Source organism: Mustela nigripes, chromosome 9, assembly GCF_022355385.1.
Source record: "Mustela nigripes isolate SB6536 chromosome 9, MUSNIG.SB6536, whole genome shotgun sequence".
Taxonomy (NCBI): Eukaryota; Metazoa; Chordata; class Mammalia; order Carnivora; family Mustelidae; genus Mustela; species Mustela nigripes.
In genome coordinates this window covers 81,435,126-81,454,111 of record NC_081565.1, presented here as the reverse complement: position 1 = coordinate 81,454,111, position 18,986 = coordinate 81,435,126, and the positions used below count along the sequence as shown (strand labels likewise).

The 18,986-nt window shown below is 43.4% G+C and overlaps 1 protein-coding gene across 4 annotated transcripts in view; it reads left to right on the top strand.

Annotated features, from left to right (window-relative positions):
* The window catches only part of PIP5K1B (phosphatidylinositol-4-phosphate 5-kinase type 1 beta), a 290,745-nt gene that overhangs the window by 105,709 nt on the left and 166,050 nt on the right, over positions 1-18,986 (top strand). For all 4 annotated transcript variants that reach the window (XM_059411911.1, XM_059411909.1, XM_059411910.1 and 1 more), the window contains 2 exons: positions 5,614-5,698; positions 13,556-13,624. In XM_059411911.1, the coding sequence (XP_059267894.1) occupies positions 13,556-13,624 (69 nt within the window). In that variant the 5' untranslated portion in view covers positions 5,614-5,698. The remainder of the gene's footprint in view (positions 1-5,613; positions 5,699-13,555; positions 13,625-18,986) is intronic.

The following is an 18,986-nucleotide window of genomic DNA, read 5'->3' as shown; positions in this document are numbered from 1 at the left end:
CCCACGGAGGGCTTCTCTTCTACAGATCAGGCTCGCAGCAGGAGAGCCTGCCTTGGCAGAATTAGAAACGCCAACCTCCCATGGGTGTCACAGGACAGTCAACTATGTGTGTCCACAATTGGAGGATGCTAAGGGATTATTTGCAGTGTTAAATGAGATCACGTATGCGACCGCTTCTCACACATAGGTGTTGCTCAACAAATGATCATGTCTCTCCTTCCCTCAAATTAAGTGAAAGCACATAGGTGCAGAAGGCTGTGAAATTATGTAAATTATTCCTGAAGCTAAAAGAATCTAGATACTAGATATCAGAAAGGATAGATAAGAATTTAATAGTAAAAAAAAAAATCTCGTTGCTTGGTATGTATCATGGTTATCTGAGCTGTTGTCTCAACATTCTAACCATAGGACACTGGAGGTTGGCTCTCTTGACTGTCAGAGATAATTTAAGAAAATAAGTTCTAACTGGGAGCCTGGATCAGATTGCATGTTAACACATTCCCTAAGGAGACCTGAGTCTTCTGATTATGCCCTTACTTGGCCACTGGAATTACTGCATACCAGGATCATACCAGAGACCATAACTTTGAGCGCTTTACTGTCCAGTTCTTATCAAAAGGTTGGTTATGAGAAATAATTTTCATGGAGGATTGCCTGAAGGGTATGCAGTCCATTCGTTCCTCATTTAGATAGCCTAAATATTATTTATGGTTTAAGTCAAGTCATTGGCCCTCGATGTAATGTCTTCTTGTCAGTTTCTCTTTACTTGGCCGGATTAGTGAAAAAAGATACATCTATCCTTACGAAATTTTTGCACTCTGTGTTAAAAGAGGGAACTCTCAATTTAAGAAAACAGTTCCATTTACAGTTACACCAAAAGCAATAAAATACATTGGCATAAACTTAACCAAAGAGGTGAAAGACCTGCATTCCAAAAACTATAAAACACTGATGAGAAAATATGAAGGTGGCACAGACACATGGAGACCTGTTGCATGCTCATGGCTTGGAGGAATCCATATTGTCAACGTGTCCGTACTATCCAAGCCGTCTGCAGATTTAATGCAATCCCTATCAAAATACCAGCAACATTTTTCACAGAATAGAACAAATCCTGAAGTTTGTGTGGAACCGCGTAAGACCCCAAACAGCCAAAGCAGTCTTCAGAAAGAAGAACGTAGCTGGAGGTGTCACAATCCCAGATTTCCAGATCGACTACAAAGCTGCAGTAATCAAAACGGTATGGCCCTGGCGGGCCATAGATCAATGGAACAGAGCAGAAAGCCTAGAAGTCAACCTTCACTTATGTGGTCAGTTGATTTACAACAGAGGAGACGAGAATATGCAAGGGGGAAAAGACAGTCTCTTCAACAAATGGTGTTGGGAAAACCGGACGGCCCCATGCAAAAAAATGAAACTGGACCGCTTCCTTACAGCGTATGCAAAAATACACCCAAAGTGGGTTAAAGACCTCAATGTGAGACCTGAAACCATAAAACCTCTACCAGGTAGTGATCCATAGAAACATTTTTCTGGACCTGTGTCTTGAGACAAGGGGAACAAAAGAAAAATTAAACCATTGGGAATACACCAAAATCAAAAGCTTTTGCACCTTTTGCAAGGGAGATCATCAACAATACAAAAAGGCAACCTACTGAATGGGAGAAGATATTTGCCAGAGATACATACAGTCAAAGGTTAATAGCCAAAATATATAAAGAACTTATACAGCTCAACACACATAGAACCCCAATATCCAATTTAATAATGGGCAGAGCATCTGAATAGACATTTTTCCAAAAGAGACGTACAGATGACCAACAGACACACGGAAAGATGCTTAACATCACTCTCTTGGTCAGAGAAATGCAAATCAAAAAACCACAATGAGGCATCACTTCACACCTGTCTGAATGGCTAGAATCCAAAATGCAAGAAATAACAAATGCTGGCAAAGATGTGGAGAAGATGTTCCATTGGTGGGAATGCTAGCTGGTTGCAGACCCTGTGGAAAACAGTACGGAGGTTTCTCAAAAAATTAAAAACAGAATTACCATATGATTCAGTCATCCTGCTATTGGATATTTACCCACAGAAAACAAAAACACTAATTTGAAAAGATATACGCACCCCATTGTCTGTTGGAGCACTGTTTACGATACAGAATCAACCCAAGTGTCCACTGGTAAATAGTGGATCAAGAAGATGTGGTGTATTTATACAATGGATTCTTACTCAGCCTTAAAGTGAGGAGATTCTTCCATCTGCAACAATATGGATGGGTCTAGAGGGTATCATACTAAGCAAAATATGTCAGAGAAAGATAAATGCCTAGTAATTCCAGTCATGGGTGGAATTTAAGAAACAAAACCAGTGGACACACGCATACACAAAGAAACAGACCCCCCCCCAAATAGACTCCTAATACAGAAACCAAACTGGTGGCTCCCAGAGGGGAAGTGGATGGGGGGTGGGAGAAGTAGTTAAAGGGGTTAAGGGTCTACTTACCTTGATGAGGGAAGAAATATAATGAAGCGTTAAGTTATACTGAAAACCTGAAACTATTACAACAAACACAGTGTTAATTATGTTTCCATTAAAAAGAGAGAAAGAGGAAACTCTCATAGGTGTTTCTAGGCGAGGAAACCAGTACGTTACCAAAGCTGGGGTGTCAGACTAGCGTGAAACGACTCCCCTGTGAGCCAGGAGGCAGGAGCACAGCAGTGCTGTATCTATAGGAAACTGAAGGAAAAGGACCGAGCTAAGAAGCCAGTAACCAGCCAAGATCTATATGAGATCTAGTCATATAGAAGGCCCAAAGAAAAACCTATCTGGATATGGAGTGACTCAAAGTGGGCCATCAGGGTGTCACTGCTGAGGAAAGTAGGAAGTGTCCCAACCAAATGAAGTTGAGTCAGAAAGAGGTGTGTCCCGGTAGGGCAAGACGGAGAGCCAGAGAAACCAGGATGAGCTAGGAACCTTGTAATGATCGAATCTAAAGAAATGATGAGAATGTGACATGAACTGTAACTTCTCCCTGAGGACTCCTTCCAACAGAAGAGCCCTGTGAATTAAGGGGAGGTATTTCATAGTTAAAAGTGAAACAGTGAGAAAGTAAAAATATTTTAAAGTACCTCCTGTGGATGGGGAAGAGAGGAGAGGTCGTGGGCTGGTTTCTCTGGAAACAGGCCATGAAACAGAGTTTCGGGTGTAAGATACTTAGTAGAGGTCCACACCTGTGTTGAATTGAATTGTGTCCCGCAAAGAAAAAATATGTATGTTAAAGTCCTAACCCCTGGTACCTGCGAATGTGGCCTTGGACATGGAGCCTTTACCAATGTCACCAATTTCAGATGAGGTCACGAGGCTGGGCCCTCATGCAATGTGACTGACGTCCTCATAAGGAGAGGAAGATGCTATGTGGAGACAGAGACACATGGGGAGAACACAGTCTGACGACCGGACCCATGCAGCCACAGCCATGGGACATGGAGGTTCAATGGTCACCGCCAGAAGCAGGGAAGGATTTTACCCAAAGAGGGAGCGTGGCCCTGCTGGCAACCTTCACTTTGGACTTCCAGCTTCCAGAACTGTGAGAGAATTTCTGCCGTGTTGAAGCACACCGGTGGAGACATGTAGAGTCTGTGGAAGGAGAAGGGGAGGGAGCGCGGCTGGGCAAGCAGAGGGAGAAGTCAGGCTCCTGGGAAGGACTCAGGAAGCCTGTCCAGCTTGGCCGGGAGCTGCCTCATCATTCTGTCACGGGATGTGGGCTACCCCACAGAGGCCATCGCCCCGGGAAGGTGGCTCTCCACAGAGGCAGACTGACGGAGTTGAGAGGAAAGCATAGATTTTCTTAATGATTTAAAAATAGAATGATAACAAAGCAGATAGACATGGAATAAAATGTTTTTATTACTAGGAGGAAAAAAATGGTATTATGATTTGGTTCATCCAGCAAAGAAGAAATGGGTGAAAATAAATGTTACAGTAAATTGTAGTTACTAGTTAACAAACAAGATAGCAGCAAACCGAATGTAATTATAACACAGTAGGGGAGCCTGGGTGGCTCAGTTGGTTAAGCATCTGCCTTCAGCTCAGGTCATGATCAGGTCGTGGGATCGAGCCCCGCATCAGGTTCTCTGTTCGGCAGGGAGCCTGCTTCTCCCTTTCCCTCTGCCCCTCTTCTTGCTCCTGTGCTCGGTTTCTCTCTCTTTCTCAAATAAATACAATCTTTTAAAAAAATCATAACACAATAGATGTGAATTTGTTGGAATCCCCTTTCAAATGACAGTCTTAAATTGGCAGAAACAAAATGAAAACCTGATTTTAAGTTATTTGTAAGGAACACAGATAAAGCAAAATGACAACTAAAACAGTTAAATGGACAAGGATATGCATTATTTGCAAATACCAAGTATATGCAGATAAAAGGAAAACAGAGGGGCGCCTGGGTGGGTCCCTTGGTTAAGCATCTGCCTTTGGCTCAGGTCATGATCCCAGGGTCCTGGGACTGAGTCCCACATTGGGCTCCCAGCTCAGCAGGGAGCCTGCTTCTCCCTTTGCCAGTTGCTTTTCCTGCTTGTGCTCTTTCTCTTTTTCTCTCTGGCAAATAAATAAAATCTTAAAAAATGGAAAACAGAAGTGGTGTATGTCAACCACAATGGAACCCAAAAGTGAAATTATTAAATTACAAGTAAAGAAAAGATACTTCTAAAAACAAAGAATACATTTCACAAGGACACTGTTAGACATACGTTATACACTGGCCAGCATTGTTATGGAAATGTTAAGACAAAAAACCAGAAAGAAATGTAGGAGAATATGATAGAATTCTAGTCATATTATCATAAGCCAAGCAGGAATAAACACCCTTACCCACATGTCTTTAAAGTTCTAGTACTTGTATTTCTCTGGGAAAGAATCTTAGAATTTGAGCCAAACTTGGTAAGTACATTAACAGTTGAAGGACCGTTGTTACAGTCCTTTCTATTAAAAGGCTAAAGCGTCATTCCAGTGGTGTAGGAAACGTATCTGCTTATTATCCTATTTATCAGCCTTGGATGTCCACCATCTTTGAAACGTTTGCCAACCTGATGGGCAGATAATAGCATCTCAGTCATTTTAATTCCTGTTCCCTTACCGCTAATGGGGCTTATCCTTTTCACAGGCTTATTGATGATATATATTTCCAGTTCATGTCCTCTGCTTATTTTTATACTATGTGGTTTGTCTTGTTTCTTTAGAATCTTTTATAATCAATTTGTATCATCTCCTGTCGTTTGAGCTGCAAACTATTGTTCATTTTTTTGGCTCTATTTATGGCATCTTGTCATGTAGACATTTTTAATTTTTATAGGGTCAAATTTGCTCATTGTTCCTTTAGCGGTTATGGATTTACTGTCTTATTTAGTAGGACAGCCAGCCTGAAATTACATGTGTATTCCCCTGTATTTTCTTCTAATACCTTTCTGGCTCCATTTTTAGCATTAGGTCCTCTCTTTATTTCAGCTTCAACTGGCTGCATTGTATTATCCCTGTAGGCAGCTCTGATGGGTTTGGGGAGCGGGGGTAGAGAGGTGAATAAGTAATAACCAGGAATTTCTGTTTTAACAGGAACTTGGGAAGGAAAACCGTTTCAACAATGAATAGGTCCCCCATCATGACTGACTACAGATGACTTGCCATTTTATTTACAAAGGTAAGGAAACACAGTCTACATTTGTAATTATTCCAATTGACTCACTGTTGAGCTCTTGCCCCTTTTATTTTATATTTATTTACAAATAATCTAAATTCTAGTTCATGACCTTTAACTTTGACATTATCAAATTTAAAACAGATGACAAGCAAATAGAAACATAGGAAATTTTGTGAATGTCAGCTTGCCTCGGGGGGCAAACCAGAACCCAGGAGATGTGGTTTCTGCTGTTGAGTACTACGTGCGGTTCAGGTTTTGAACAGCATTAGTGTTTTCCTTATTGTCAAATGTAGAGCGTTCACTGCAGAATCCTTGGAGAACATGGCAAAATATAAAAACGAAAACCCAAGACATTTATAACCTCATCATCCGCAGATAATCACCCGTTGTTCTGTGAATTTCTTTTCCTCCTGCCTTGCATACACATAGAGAAATGTATATAATTGTATATAATCTTTCTAAAACATAGTTCTCTCAGCTCCTGTAGTTATACATGATGTACCTTGACTGGTACGGGGATACAGTAATTCTAAGAACAAACAGTAATTACCACGGTGTCCCTTTCAAATGGCCGTTTGCAGTTTACTAGAACATTCCCTGGCGTCTCGTTTGCCTCCCCTGCACAGCCGTCCCGGTGATAGGTCCACAGGACCCTAGTGAAACATCAGCCTAGGAAACACAATTCAGGCAACATTTCCTGGTGTCCCTTTATCATTATTAGCATTATTGTCTATTTTGTGCTGCTTCAAGGGAATTGTTTTTTAAAGAATGGTAGTTTGCCTGTTTCTCTCCTCCTTTTCCCTGCTGCCTATTCAGGGATGCCCTACGGAGTAAAGAAAACAAAAAAGAGAGAGAGAGAGAGAGACCATCTCATCCTAAGTCCTGCATTCCTGCCAGTGAGCCGCCCCCTCACTAAGGTGGTTTTTCCAAGCACGGTTCAGAGTTGCTGTTGAAGTTTTTTGGTTTTCGAAGCTTCCAAGTCTTAAAGTGAAAGCCTGACACGGCATTCATTAGGGAAATCTCCATTCTGTTGCATCTATGCCACAGTTGGTTAAAGAAAAGCCAACTCTTACTATCCTTGGTACCTACTACGTTGGAGACATAAGCATACCCTAGTAGAGAAATGGGCTAGAGCTTCATAGCTCTAGCTATGTATCTAGCTCTTGTATCTCTTCACAAGATACAAAGAACCAAAGAAACATGACAAAGATGTCTGTCCTTACCATGAATCATACAAACGCAAAATAAAATTGTATTTTTGCCCAGAGTGGGCCAAGTGTTTTCTGTGATTTTAAGTGAAAACACTTGTGGCTGATAGAGATCTAAAGTAGGTGTATTTTACCCAGTAGACATTATTATAAGATTCTCTGGCGGCTGTTTTAGACTTGCTGTTAGAAATGTAAGAACACAGAATATAGTTTTATTCATAAAAGAAAAGCAGGAAGCATCCTGTGTGCCCACTAATAAGTACCAAAATGTGATGCATTTTCATGATAGAATTATTTAGATGTTAGACATTTTTTCTAATTAATATTTAGTGATGCAGAAAAATGTTTATGACAAAGTGGAGAGGGCAAGTACAAGTTTGCATATAATGGCTGATCCCAGTTTTGTTAAAAAATAAAACACACATTTGAAAAAGATCAAATGGTAGAAGAGCCACATATTAACAATTACTCTTTGTGGGTAGCTGGATTTGTTTTACTTAGGGAAGAAAACATTTTTTTTAATTTAAACATTACTTTTAAATTTTAAAGTGACTGAAAAATAATGAACAGTCATACATTTATTAAAAAGGGAGGGAAGGGGCCGCCTGGGTGGCTCAGTGGCTTAAACCTCTACCTGTGGCTCAGGTCGTGATCTCAGGGTCCTGGGATGGAGCCCTGCATTGGGCTCTCTGCTCAGCGGGGAGCCTGCTTCCTCCTCTCTCTGTCTCTGCTGCCTCTCTGCCTACTTGTGATCTCTGTCTGTCAAATAAATAAATAAAATCTTAAAAAAAAAAAGGGGGGGGGGGGAGGGGAGGAAGGAAAAAAGTAAGAGTAAGGAGAGTTCAGAGGAAATAGGGGCAGGGAAGTACCATATAAGTTGTAGTTTATACCCTCCCCAATGTCCATAATCCCACCCCCTTCTCCCAAACCCCCTCCCCCCGGCAACCCTCAGTTTGTTTTGTGAGATTAAGAGTCACTTATGGACATTGGGGAGGGTATGTGATTTGGTGAGTGCTGTGAAGTGTGTAAACCTGGTGATTCACAGACCTGTACCCCTGGGGATAAAAATATATGTTTATAAAAAAATTAAAAAATAAAAAAAAAATAAATAAAAAAAAATAAAATAGGACCATCAGGCTAAGCATCAGATAGAAGTTGACCTTTGAGCCAAGACCTGAAGGAGATAAGCAGGTGTCTGGCTAGGGAGGATTGTTTAGGCAGTGGGAATAGCTCAGGCAGAATGCCTTAATTTAGCTGCATTCTGGTGTCTTTGAGAAACAGCAGAGTGTCTGAAGGACAGGCAAGGGGGTGAGCTCAGAGGTGCTGAGGCCAGAAGAGGAATAGGAAGAGGATTGGAAAATCATGCCGGGCCACGTCAACCACTGTAAGACTTTGGCTTTGACTTTGGGTGTCAAGGGAAACCACTGTGGGGTCTTAAGGGCAAAGTGGCATGATCTGATTAGGTTTAATGATAGACTACTCTAGCAGAGAGTAGATTATCAGAGGGCAAGCCCCGTTGGGAGGCCATGAAGGATATCTCACACATAACAAGATGGTGGCCCTGCCCAGGAACGCACAGCAGGAGTGGTGACAGGTGACTGGATTCTGGACATCTTTCAATGGCTGTGCTGACCTGTTGACTATGGTGTACGAGAAGGAAGACTTGGGGCACCTGGATGGCTCAGATGATTAAGCATCTGCCTTCAGTTCAGGTCATGATTTCCGGGTCCTGGGATCAAACTCCATGTTGAGCTCCCATCTTGGCAGGGAGTCTGCTTCTCCCTCTCCCTCTGCCTCTCCTCCTGCTTGTGCTCTCTCTCTCTCTCTGTCTCTCTCTAAAATGAATGAATAAAATCTTAAACAAACAAACAAAAAACAGAGAGAGATAGAGAAAGAAGACTCTGGTATTTGGGACCTGAGAAGCAAGATGTTGGAGATGCCATTAAGTGAGATGGGGAAGGTCCAAGTGAAGGAAGTTTGGAAAAGAACATCAGGAATAGGGTTTTAGAATTGCAAAATTTGAGGTGTCTGTTATGTTAGCTCTCCAAGTAAAGATACCAAGAAGACCATTGGTTATGCAAGTCTGGAGCTCAGAAGAGAGATCTGGGTGGTAATTGGGAATTCCAGAGAGGGTATGGATAGAGACGAGAACCAAGAAGTCAGTCTTAGACACTCCAACATTAGGAGGAACCATCTGAAGAGACTGTGAAGTGATCAAGGAGGTACAGGGAGGGTGTGGGTAAGAAACAAGGGACTATTGGGCTCTAGAAGCCACATGAAGGAAATCAGTCAGGGAAGGGGGAGTGATCATCTTTATCAATAATCTGATAGGTCAGGCACAATAGGGGTATAGAATTAGCCATTGGATTTGGCAACACGGAAGTCATTGGTGATTTCGAAGGGGTAGGTTTTCAGGGTAGCGGTGAGAGCAAACCGCCGATTAAAGAGCATTAAAGAGAGAATATGTGAAGTGGAATCAGGGCTTGAGAGGAATAAGGAAATGAGGGGGAAGTGGAATCAATAAAAGGTGGAAGAATTTTTTAAGGGGCAAGAAACGGTGGAACCCTGATGGGAATGAAGTAGAGTGAAAGATTGAAGCTGACACGAGAAAAGTGAGATCTGTAGGAGTGATGCCCTTAGACGAGTGACAGGCTCTGCGCAGTTCAGACAAGCTTTCATGCTTTAGGGTTAACTTCTGCTATGTTCGTTGCCAGTATTTCCACCTGTTGCTTGCCTTTTAATTTGTTCACAATCTAGTTTGACATCTAGAAGTTGAGAATTGTGAGTAGGCAAATCAATTACGTTTTTTATTTCTTTGATAACTTTTATGGTTATCCAGATCTTGGCCTATTCAGGGATCTGTTATCAGATAAATACCTATATATTCTTTTTTTAAAGATTTATTTAGTTTGCAGAGAGAAAGAGAGTGAACAGGGAGGGGGCAGAGGGAGAGGGAGAGAGAGCATCCTCAAGCAGACTCCACACCAAGCACAGAGCCCGACACAGGGCTCAAGCCCAGGACCCTGAAATCGTGGCCTAAGCTGAAATGAAGAGTCCGGTACTTAACCAACTGAGCCACCCAGGCACCCCATTTACCTAGATACTCTTAAAGTAATGGTGTAATTGGAGCTTTTGCAGAGGCACAGTCAGGTTTGGTTTTTCATACTGAACCTGTTATTACTAGACCCTTCAGATTTTATAATTCCACTAATACAGTATTCAAACCTCACCAAAATATAAGAAACTAGAAGATCAGTTATTTTTAAAATATATTAAGCAGATAAAGTGTGGGAAGCTATAGCAGGTAGAACCTGTCTGTACTATAATGGACAGATTATAACTCAGCTAGTTATATGGACACAAATGGAAATGTTAATTTAGCTAAGAGAATGCTTTGATGGGCAGGGAGTAATGGGTCTGGTGAGGTTTACATGTTCCATTCTTTAATTTTCTTCGATGGCTCTTAGTCCTGTCAAGCTCATGGCAGTCATTGAGTTCCAGTGCAGGGAAATGGCTGGCAAATTCTTTTTTTTTATTTTTAAAGATCACATGTGTTCACAGTGGGGGTGGGGCAGAGGGAGAGGGAGAGAATCTTAAGCAGACTCTGTGACCAGCTCCAAGCCCAGCGTGGGGCTTGTTCTCAGGAGCCCGAGGTTCATGACCTGAGCCAAGGTCAAGAGTCAGATGCTTAACTAGTGGAGCCACCCAGGCACACCAAAATGGCTAGCAAATTCTTAGATTTACACACACCATAACTATTAAAATCCCAAGATTTAAAATGTTTTTCTGCAACCCAAGTGTTCATCAATAGCTGAATGGATAAGGTAGATGTGGTATACACGTAAGCACGCGCGCACGCGCACACACACACACACACACATACACTCTTACTTGGCCGTAAGAAAGGATGAGATGTTGCCATTCGTGACACCACGGCTGGACCTAGAGGGCATTATGCAAAGTGAAATCAGTCAGTCAGAGAAAGACAAGCTCCGAATGACTTCCCCCTCGATGGAGAATAAAAAACAGATGAATAAAGAAAAGCAGAAGCCGACCCATGAATGCAGAGAAGAAGCTGCTGCTTGCCAGAGGGGAAGGGCTGGGGGTGTGGTGGGTAAAGTGGGTGAAGGGGAGCGGGAGACACGGGCTTCCGGTGACGGGGTAAGTCTCGGTGTAGAGGGCACAGCATGAGGAATAAAGTCAGCAGTGCTGGGACAGTGTTTGTTTGTTTGTTTGTTTGTTTAAGATTTTATTTATTTATTTGACAGAGAGAAATCACAAGTAGGCAGAAAGGCAGGCAGAGAGAGAGAGAGGAGGAAGCAGGCTCCCTGCTGAGCAGAGAGCCCAATGTGGGACTCGATCCCAGGACCCTGAGATCATGACCTTAGCTGAAGGCAGTGGCTTAACCCACTGAGCCACCCAGGCGCCCTGGGACAGTGTTCTTTGGTGACAGCTGGTAGCTGCACTGGCAGTGAACACAGCAGAACCTACAGACTTGTCAAATCACAGTGCTGCACCCCTAAAACTAATGTAACATTGTGTCGATGATACTTCAGTTAAAAAAATTCTCTTCTTAAAGAAGTTGAAACAAAATAACATGTGCTTCAAAGTCTTACAAGAAACTCGGAAGTTACCTGTCCTTGGTGTAATGAACGAGCTTTGTGCACCTTAAGATGATACCCTTGGGGCACCTGAGTGCTCAGTCAGTTGAGCCTCTAACTCTTGGTTTCCACTCAGGTCATGATCTCGGGGTTATGGGACTGAGCCTCACATGGGGCTCCACCAGAGCCTGCTTGAGAGTCTGCCTTTCCCTGTGCTCCTTTTGCTTGTGCTCTCTCGCTCTCTTTCTCAAAAACAAACAAACATAAAAACCTTAAAGACCCTTAAAGGTCATGGTTCCCTGATTATGTAGTTATCCTTGTTTGCAGTATATGTAACTGGCTTTAAAAATTCAGGTGAATTCATAGTCAAGTGCAAAAACCTTAGCATTAAGAGGGGAAAGGAACGTGTCTGAAAATCTGATACATCCCAACGGGAAAAAAATATTTGCTATAAAACACTGGAAGAAATCACAAAGGTAATCAATAGTGTCGAGTATGAAAAATGTAGAACTATGCTGTGTCATCTTTATGAAAGACAGCAGCGTGGAAAACATGAATAAGGTGGTTGCAGACTGATTAGTTACCTCGAGACATAAAAATCAGTAAGAAAAGCACTAGTAATAGTAACATAATAGGTAAAACTCAGTAACTAAAACACGAAGAGCCCTATAGATAAATGGAAATAGTAATAGAAAACTCAGAAGAAACAGGAGCTCAAAAAAGACATGCCGGCCATGTTAGTTACCGCCAGTAATTTTTAGAAGTGCACATTAGTACCAAGAGATACTTTCATTCACTTATGAAATTAGCAAAGATGATTAAAATAATACGGCTGAACATGAAATGAAATGAGCTCCCAGTCACTGATAATAGTATGAATGGGTATATTCTTGAGAAGAAAATTGTTTCTTGGAAAGAATATGTTTTTCTAATGACCTTATAATTCTAGAAATCTAAGAAAACGCTGACACTAGACAAAAAAAGCACAAAATAATAACTGTTGTATCATTTGTAGAAGCAAATCCCTTGTGCCACCTCCCCATCCTTTAATATTAGCATTATTTTTTAAAATTTAAATCAATTAGCCAACATAGTATACATCATTAGTTTCAGATGTAGTGTTCTGTACTAACATTAGCATTATTAACTGACTTATTAATACATAGTTGTGTTCACACAATGGTTTCTCTTGCAACTAGAAAAAAAATCAGTATTCTTAACAATGAGATGCTGATAATCAAGTGATAGAAGGCACATTATATCGATGTTCATTGACAACTACAGGGTTGAGATGGGATCCTAATACTTTTAGTAGAGTAGTGCATGGAACAAAAGGTGGAAATAAATTTGCCCAAATGTGAAGCGTGGAGTTACCCAAGGACAGTAGAATTGAGTACTTCTTTTGTTATGATTTATATTTTTTGGTACTTTCCAAATGCTAAAGGAAGCATCTTTAATTAGAAGAAAGTTCATTGTTGGGGCACCTGGATGGCTCAGTGGGTTAAAGCCTCTGCCTTCAGCTCAGGTCATGATCCCAGGGTCCTGGGATCGAGCCCCGCTTCGGGCTCTCTGCTCAGCAGAGAGCCTGCTTCCTCCTCTCTCTCTGCCTGCCTCTCCACGTACTTGTGATCTCTGCCTGTCAAATAAATAAATAAAATCTTTAAAGTTGGAAAAGAGAAGGAGGATTCTAAAAAAAAAAAAAAAGAAGAAAGTTCGTTGTTGATTTTTTTTTTAAAAGACTTTATAGGAAGAAACTTGTACCCATGATGTGGGCTGAGACTTCCATCCCGCCTTTATGAGAGCACATGGGAGCCAGTACAGTGTACAACCAAAATGACTTAGAGGTAAAGATTTCTTTCAGAAAGATTGAGGGACACAGATTTTTTTTTTTTTTTTTATTCTGAGAAATCTCTTCATTTCTTGGAAACAGCAGCAAAAGACAGAAAAACATAATGAACCAAGCTGGATTCTCCACTTAACAATATTCTTAGCCAGTGGTAGTGCAGGGTAGAGTTGGAAATTCACAGGGGTCCATTTTGCTCTTACAGATGTCGTCTGCTGCTGAAAATGGAGATGCCGCACCCGGAAAACAGAATGAAGAAAAAACTTATAAAAAAGTGAGTGACAGTTTTGTTTTCTTTCTTCCGCTCAGAGAGAGGGAACACTTTCATTGCCTGGAATGTTAATCTCTCCTAGGCCTTCTCTCCCTGTAAAGCGTTGCGTGTAAGTTACTGCCTTAGTTTCTTGTTGCTCTCCAAAACTACTATACTTTCCATGGTTCCGATGACACAGATGCAGCATCCTGTAGTCCCGAGGCTGACACGGGTCTTGGGCTGGGATCCGGGTGTCTACAGGGCTGCAGTCATTCCTGGAGGTTCTAGGAGACAGTCTGTTTCCTTGCCTTCTCCAGCTTCTCCAGACTGCCTGCATTGCCTATCTCAGGATTCCCTTCCAGTTCCAAAGCCTGCAGAGACCAGCTGAATATTTTACAGGCTGTATGGCTCTGATGCTTTGAAGGATGCCTGTGATAACCTGGAGCCCTTCTAGATAATCCAGAAGCATCCCTTAGTTTTTAAAATCAGCTGGTTAGCAACCTTGATTTCTTTGGCAGCTTGAACTCCGCCTCGCCATATAACATTTTGTGGCTTGTAATGATTACGACAGGGACATCTTTGCGGGGGTGGGGGGCATGTTTCTGCTTATTGTAGTTACTGTCCTATAAAAAATTGACAGGAGGGAGTTATTCGAAAACTCTTCTTATTCCTAAGAAGAAGGCCCTTATGTGGACAGTGTGTTCTGTCCGGTGTGTGAATCATTTTTTCTAAGATTTTATTTTTTGGAGAGAGAGGGAGAGAGAGCTCACGCAGGGGGAGGGGCATCAGCAGAGGGAGAAGCAGGCTCCGTACTGAGCGGGGAGTCCCGTGTGGGGCTTGATTCAAGACCCTGGGATCATGACCTGAACTGAAGGCAGATGCTTAATGAACTTAGCCACCCAGGCATACCCCCCTACAAGAATCTTCTCATAGACTTGCTACTTCCCTCCAAAATTTTACACATTTTTCCCTTTTTATTTTGGAAGAAAAAAAAAAAAATGGATCGTGAAATTCTGTCCCATCCCTTTCTAAGCCTCTCACATTCTGTATCTTATTTATTTATTTGATAGAGAGAGAGATCACAAGGAGGCAGCGAGGCAGGCGGGGGGTGGGGGGAAGCAGGCTCCCCACTGAGCAGAGAGCCTGATGCAGGGCTTGATCCCAGGACCCTGGGACCATGACCTGAGCCAAAGGCAGAGGCTTTAACCCACTGAGCCACCCAGGTGCCCCTCAGATTCTGTATCTTAAGCCCATTTCACAAAAATCCCCTACCAGCCTTTCCCCAGGGTATCTCACCTTGTCGCTCTTTGACTTTGGTAACTTCCTCGCTCCTGGCAAGGAGGCGTATGTGCAGACGCATTACAGGGGCGTCTGCCTTCTCAGGCACCCCTGCTCCTGCTTTTAAATGGACTGTGCATTTTATTTCTAAAAGTCCTTGCCCTCCTTCCGTCTTGGGAGTAGGAGGTTTGTGTATCGAAGGGTGGTTCTCTATCTTAACTTTCCCGTTTGCATTTTACTCCTTCGTGGATAGCAAGACCTGTTGATCCAGTTTACGTCAAATTAACTACATTTTCTATTATGAGAGAGTCCTTAAATTAGTCACAGATAAAGAGAATTCTCACATTTAATGAATTTTGATTTAAGGGCACCAGGAGCATTCTTGTGGGTCAGACACAGTGGAGAAGTAGGGACTGAGTATTATCAGTGGTGGGCTTGTACCTGGTCAGACTAACGTTTCCAGCAAAAGGCGGTTTTGCTTCCTTCTCCTTGTCTCAACCAGCATGGTGCCCGAGTTGACCATGTGTAGCTTCATATTTTTGACCCATGACCTTCGTGAAGACGTGAGGTTTGTGCTGGGCCAATATGCAAATGACAGACAACCGGGAAGGTAACTAATAGACTAGCCGAGTGTCCTCAAGGCCACCTTGGATTTCATTAAGAATTGTCCCTTATGCAAATACTTGAAGTTGCCTTGCTTTCCCAGTCCAGGAGGCCTGACGAGGGATACACCTTTTTCATGAGAAGCTTTGATGACCCATTGGGTTTTTGCCTCTGACTGAAGGGAGTCCTTGTGGACGACATCCTGACCTTGTGTACTGGACAGGGGAGGGGTATCAAAGGAGTTTATATGACCTTACAGTTGAGTGGGAGGGACAAGACATGAAAACAACTTTAGAACCCCATAGTCTGTAATAAAGGGTTCAAAGGAGCAGAGATCACTGTGGGTTAAAGTTAACAAGGAGGCTTGGGCTTCCTCTGCCGAGCCCCAGTTTCTCTGGACCATGGCCAGCCGCACTCAGCATCACGAGGACCGGGATTTCCACACGTTTGTAGGGAACACTCAGGGCTCCCGGGACAGCGCGCTCCTCTGAGTCTTGATTATCTGCGCGTGATTGCGGAAGCTGGCTACTTTCTGTTCTTTCCACTGACCGTTTCCCTAATCCACGATCCGTTCTCAATAGCCGAAGGAGAATCGCTAAAATCAGTGGGCGAGGCTCCTGTCTTGAGCTCACAGCCGAAATAAGAACTTCGACTTGACCTGCTTCCAGCAAGCCTGGTGCCCGTGAAGGCGGGCGCTGAGGGCCGCGTGGCTGTGTTTACAAAGTGTACTATTTCCATCCTTAGCTCATTTATGGAGTGTCTCCCAACAGGGTTGTCAACGCAAGTGCCTGCAGAGGCCTCGCAGGGGACAGGAGGGGACAACCCCAGGGAAGGGGTCAGCAGGAGAGTACGTCTTTCTTAAATGGGCCGGTGGCCCTCGGCACCATCCAGTAGAGCCAAGCATGAGTGCTCGCCCAGACTGTCTAGTTTCTCAGTTTGAGAAACTAGAATGTGTACTCTGATGGGGCATCTCCCGAGGTTTAAAGGTTGGCAACTGGTTCAGACTTTTTCAGACGTACACTCTGTGTAAAGCAGCACACGGCCCATCACGTCTGACCTTCCCACGAGGGCCAGTCTGCAGCCTCGCCACTGTTGGAGGAAAGGCGTGAGGTAGGAAGAGCAGAAGATGCCAAAGCAAGGCACGTGGGACCTGGTCCCTGCCCTCTATGACCATAGGGTTGGTTTAAGGTAAAAAAGACCCACATGAAAAAATTACAGAATGACTCAAATTGGTATTAAGTGCCAAAGCAAGTGGCATTTCGCATAATCCGCTAGCAAGTGCTGACGAGCCCAAAGCTCATTACAGTCTTCTGGGGAAAAGGCCTTTTCTTGAACTCATTCATTAGCCAGAGGATTTTGCTGGGATACGAATTTTATGGATGCCTCGTTGCTTTCTGGCTCGGCGGAAAATCCCACTCCTTCGGGGACTGCGCATTGATTGGTTCTGGGGGTGGGGAATCCGATGACACAGGCACAGAGGCCAGACTGAGCGCGCTTTGTTGGAGGAAGTGGAGAGCCTGGTCTGGACAAAGCTAAGAGTTGGTGTTTAGGGGAAATACAGGAGATTTGGGGGGTGTGGGCTGGCTCTAAGGGACAGGCAGCCTTGAGGGCTAGTTTGAGGGGCGTGGGTTTTGTGCTCTCGGCCAGCGCTGTAAGTTAGAACTTTCTGCAGTGATGGACATGTCCTGACACCTGCCCTAATACATTAGGAACATGCCTGCCTGTGGCTCTTGAGCTTTGGAATCTGTGTCTGGTTTGTCTGAGGAATGAATTTTTAATTTTAGTTAAATTTCAAGATGGATAAGCACATGCGGCCAATGGCTGCCATGTTGGACAGGCAGTTCCAGGCCGTAAAGAACCACAACGTTGGTTGGGAGATTAGTGATGTGGAGAAATAATAGTACAAATCACAATGAAGGCTGACCCGAAAGTTTCCAGAGTAACTACGACTCTGGAAATATACGACTACTGATAGAGCTACACAAATTTGAGGAAGACCTTTTTAAAAAAAATTTTTTTATAAGGTGAGAAATTTCAAAGGTCCCAGAAGGCAGGCCATCACTTCACCTTAAGAATGTCCTAAACTCAGGGAAAATACTGATGCTGGAGAAGGGAGGTTTCTCTGTTTTGTATGTAAAGAAATTGCCCACCCCTCCCCCACTCTTCCAAAACAAAGAGATGTCAGAGTGATTCACTGACTTATCCCAGGTCACCTTGTGGTTCTCTGTCAGGGAGATGATTGAACTCTCTGGCCATGGGATGTCCCAGTTGTGGGACTTGTTCATTAGCATTGATCATAGTTTCCCCATCGGCTGGGCATGGACTGACCCGCGCATTTGTTACTGCCGCCATTTGCATTTCTTCCTCTCTTAAAGTTCCACTCAAGGTGGGCATTCCAGGCCTCTTGCCCTCCCTCTTCCACTTCTCCTTCCATCCTGGGCCTGCCCACTGGAGCACCCCCACCCCGTGGAGATTCGGTTTGATGACCGCTTCACACTGCCTTGGATAGAGAGGCTGCCTGCCATTGGCCCCAACACCCCAACCATCCGTCTCTCTACCTGATTTCCACATGACCAGCACACTTGATGGCAGCCCTCAGAATGGCAGACTAGGATCCAGTGTCTTTGACCAAGGTTCCCTAGTTTTTTCCTGAGTTCATTTAATTTTAGTGTCCCAGCCAGTTTCCCTATCAGTGGAAGTAGACAGTGATGGAGTAAGAGGGAATAATGCCAGCCCCCGACCACATTACAAGGAAAGATGACTTTTATGACTTTGTAAACACAAGTATGGTAATGACTCAGAGATACTTTGATCTAAGAAGAAGCATTTATTTAAATACAAACTCTTTTATGAAATATGTCTGGGAACACACACAAACACCGGTAACATTGGCTGCCTCCAGGGAGAATTGGGTGGTGCGAATCTTGAATTGGGAAACACTTGTCTGTATATACCTGTATTTATGTCTAATCTTGAACCATGTGAATGTCTCACCTATTCAAAAATTGAATAGGTAACATTTTAAGATAGGAGTGGGAGCTGACCTGTGTCCCCTCCCCTGACTGCTTACGCTCTCCTTCAGTCTAGAGAGCTGTCACTTCCATAAAACAAGATCATTTCTTTGTGCCCTGGTAGAGCTCCATTCTGTAATCTAGAAGGTTTTCCTGTGCACTGAGCAGCAATTCTCATCTGTAGCAACCGCAGTGGTCTCTAGGAAGAGTGATTCTTTGGCTCTGCCTTGTTCTTCCTAGTCACCTTAATCTCAAACACCCTAACCCCGTGGTTTTCGACCAGTGCCACTTTTGCCCCCCAGGGAGCAACTGGTGATGTTGGAGACATTTCTGATTGTCACAGTTGGAGGTCTGGTGCTGCCAGCATCTAGGAGGTGGAGCCCAGCCATCCTGTAAGACACAGGACAGTGCCCGCAACAGAGAAAGACTGAAATGTTAGTAGCAGCAGGGCTGGAACATCTGGCCCAAACCAAACTAGCCTTTTTTTTTTTTTT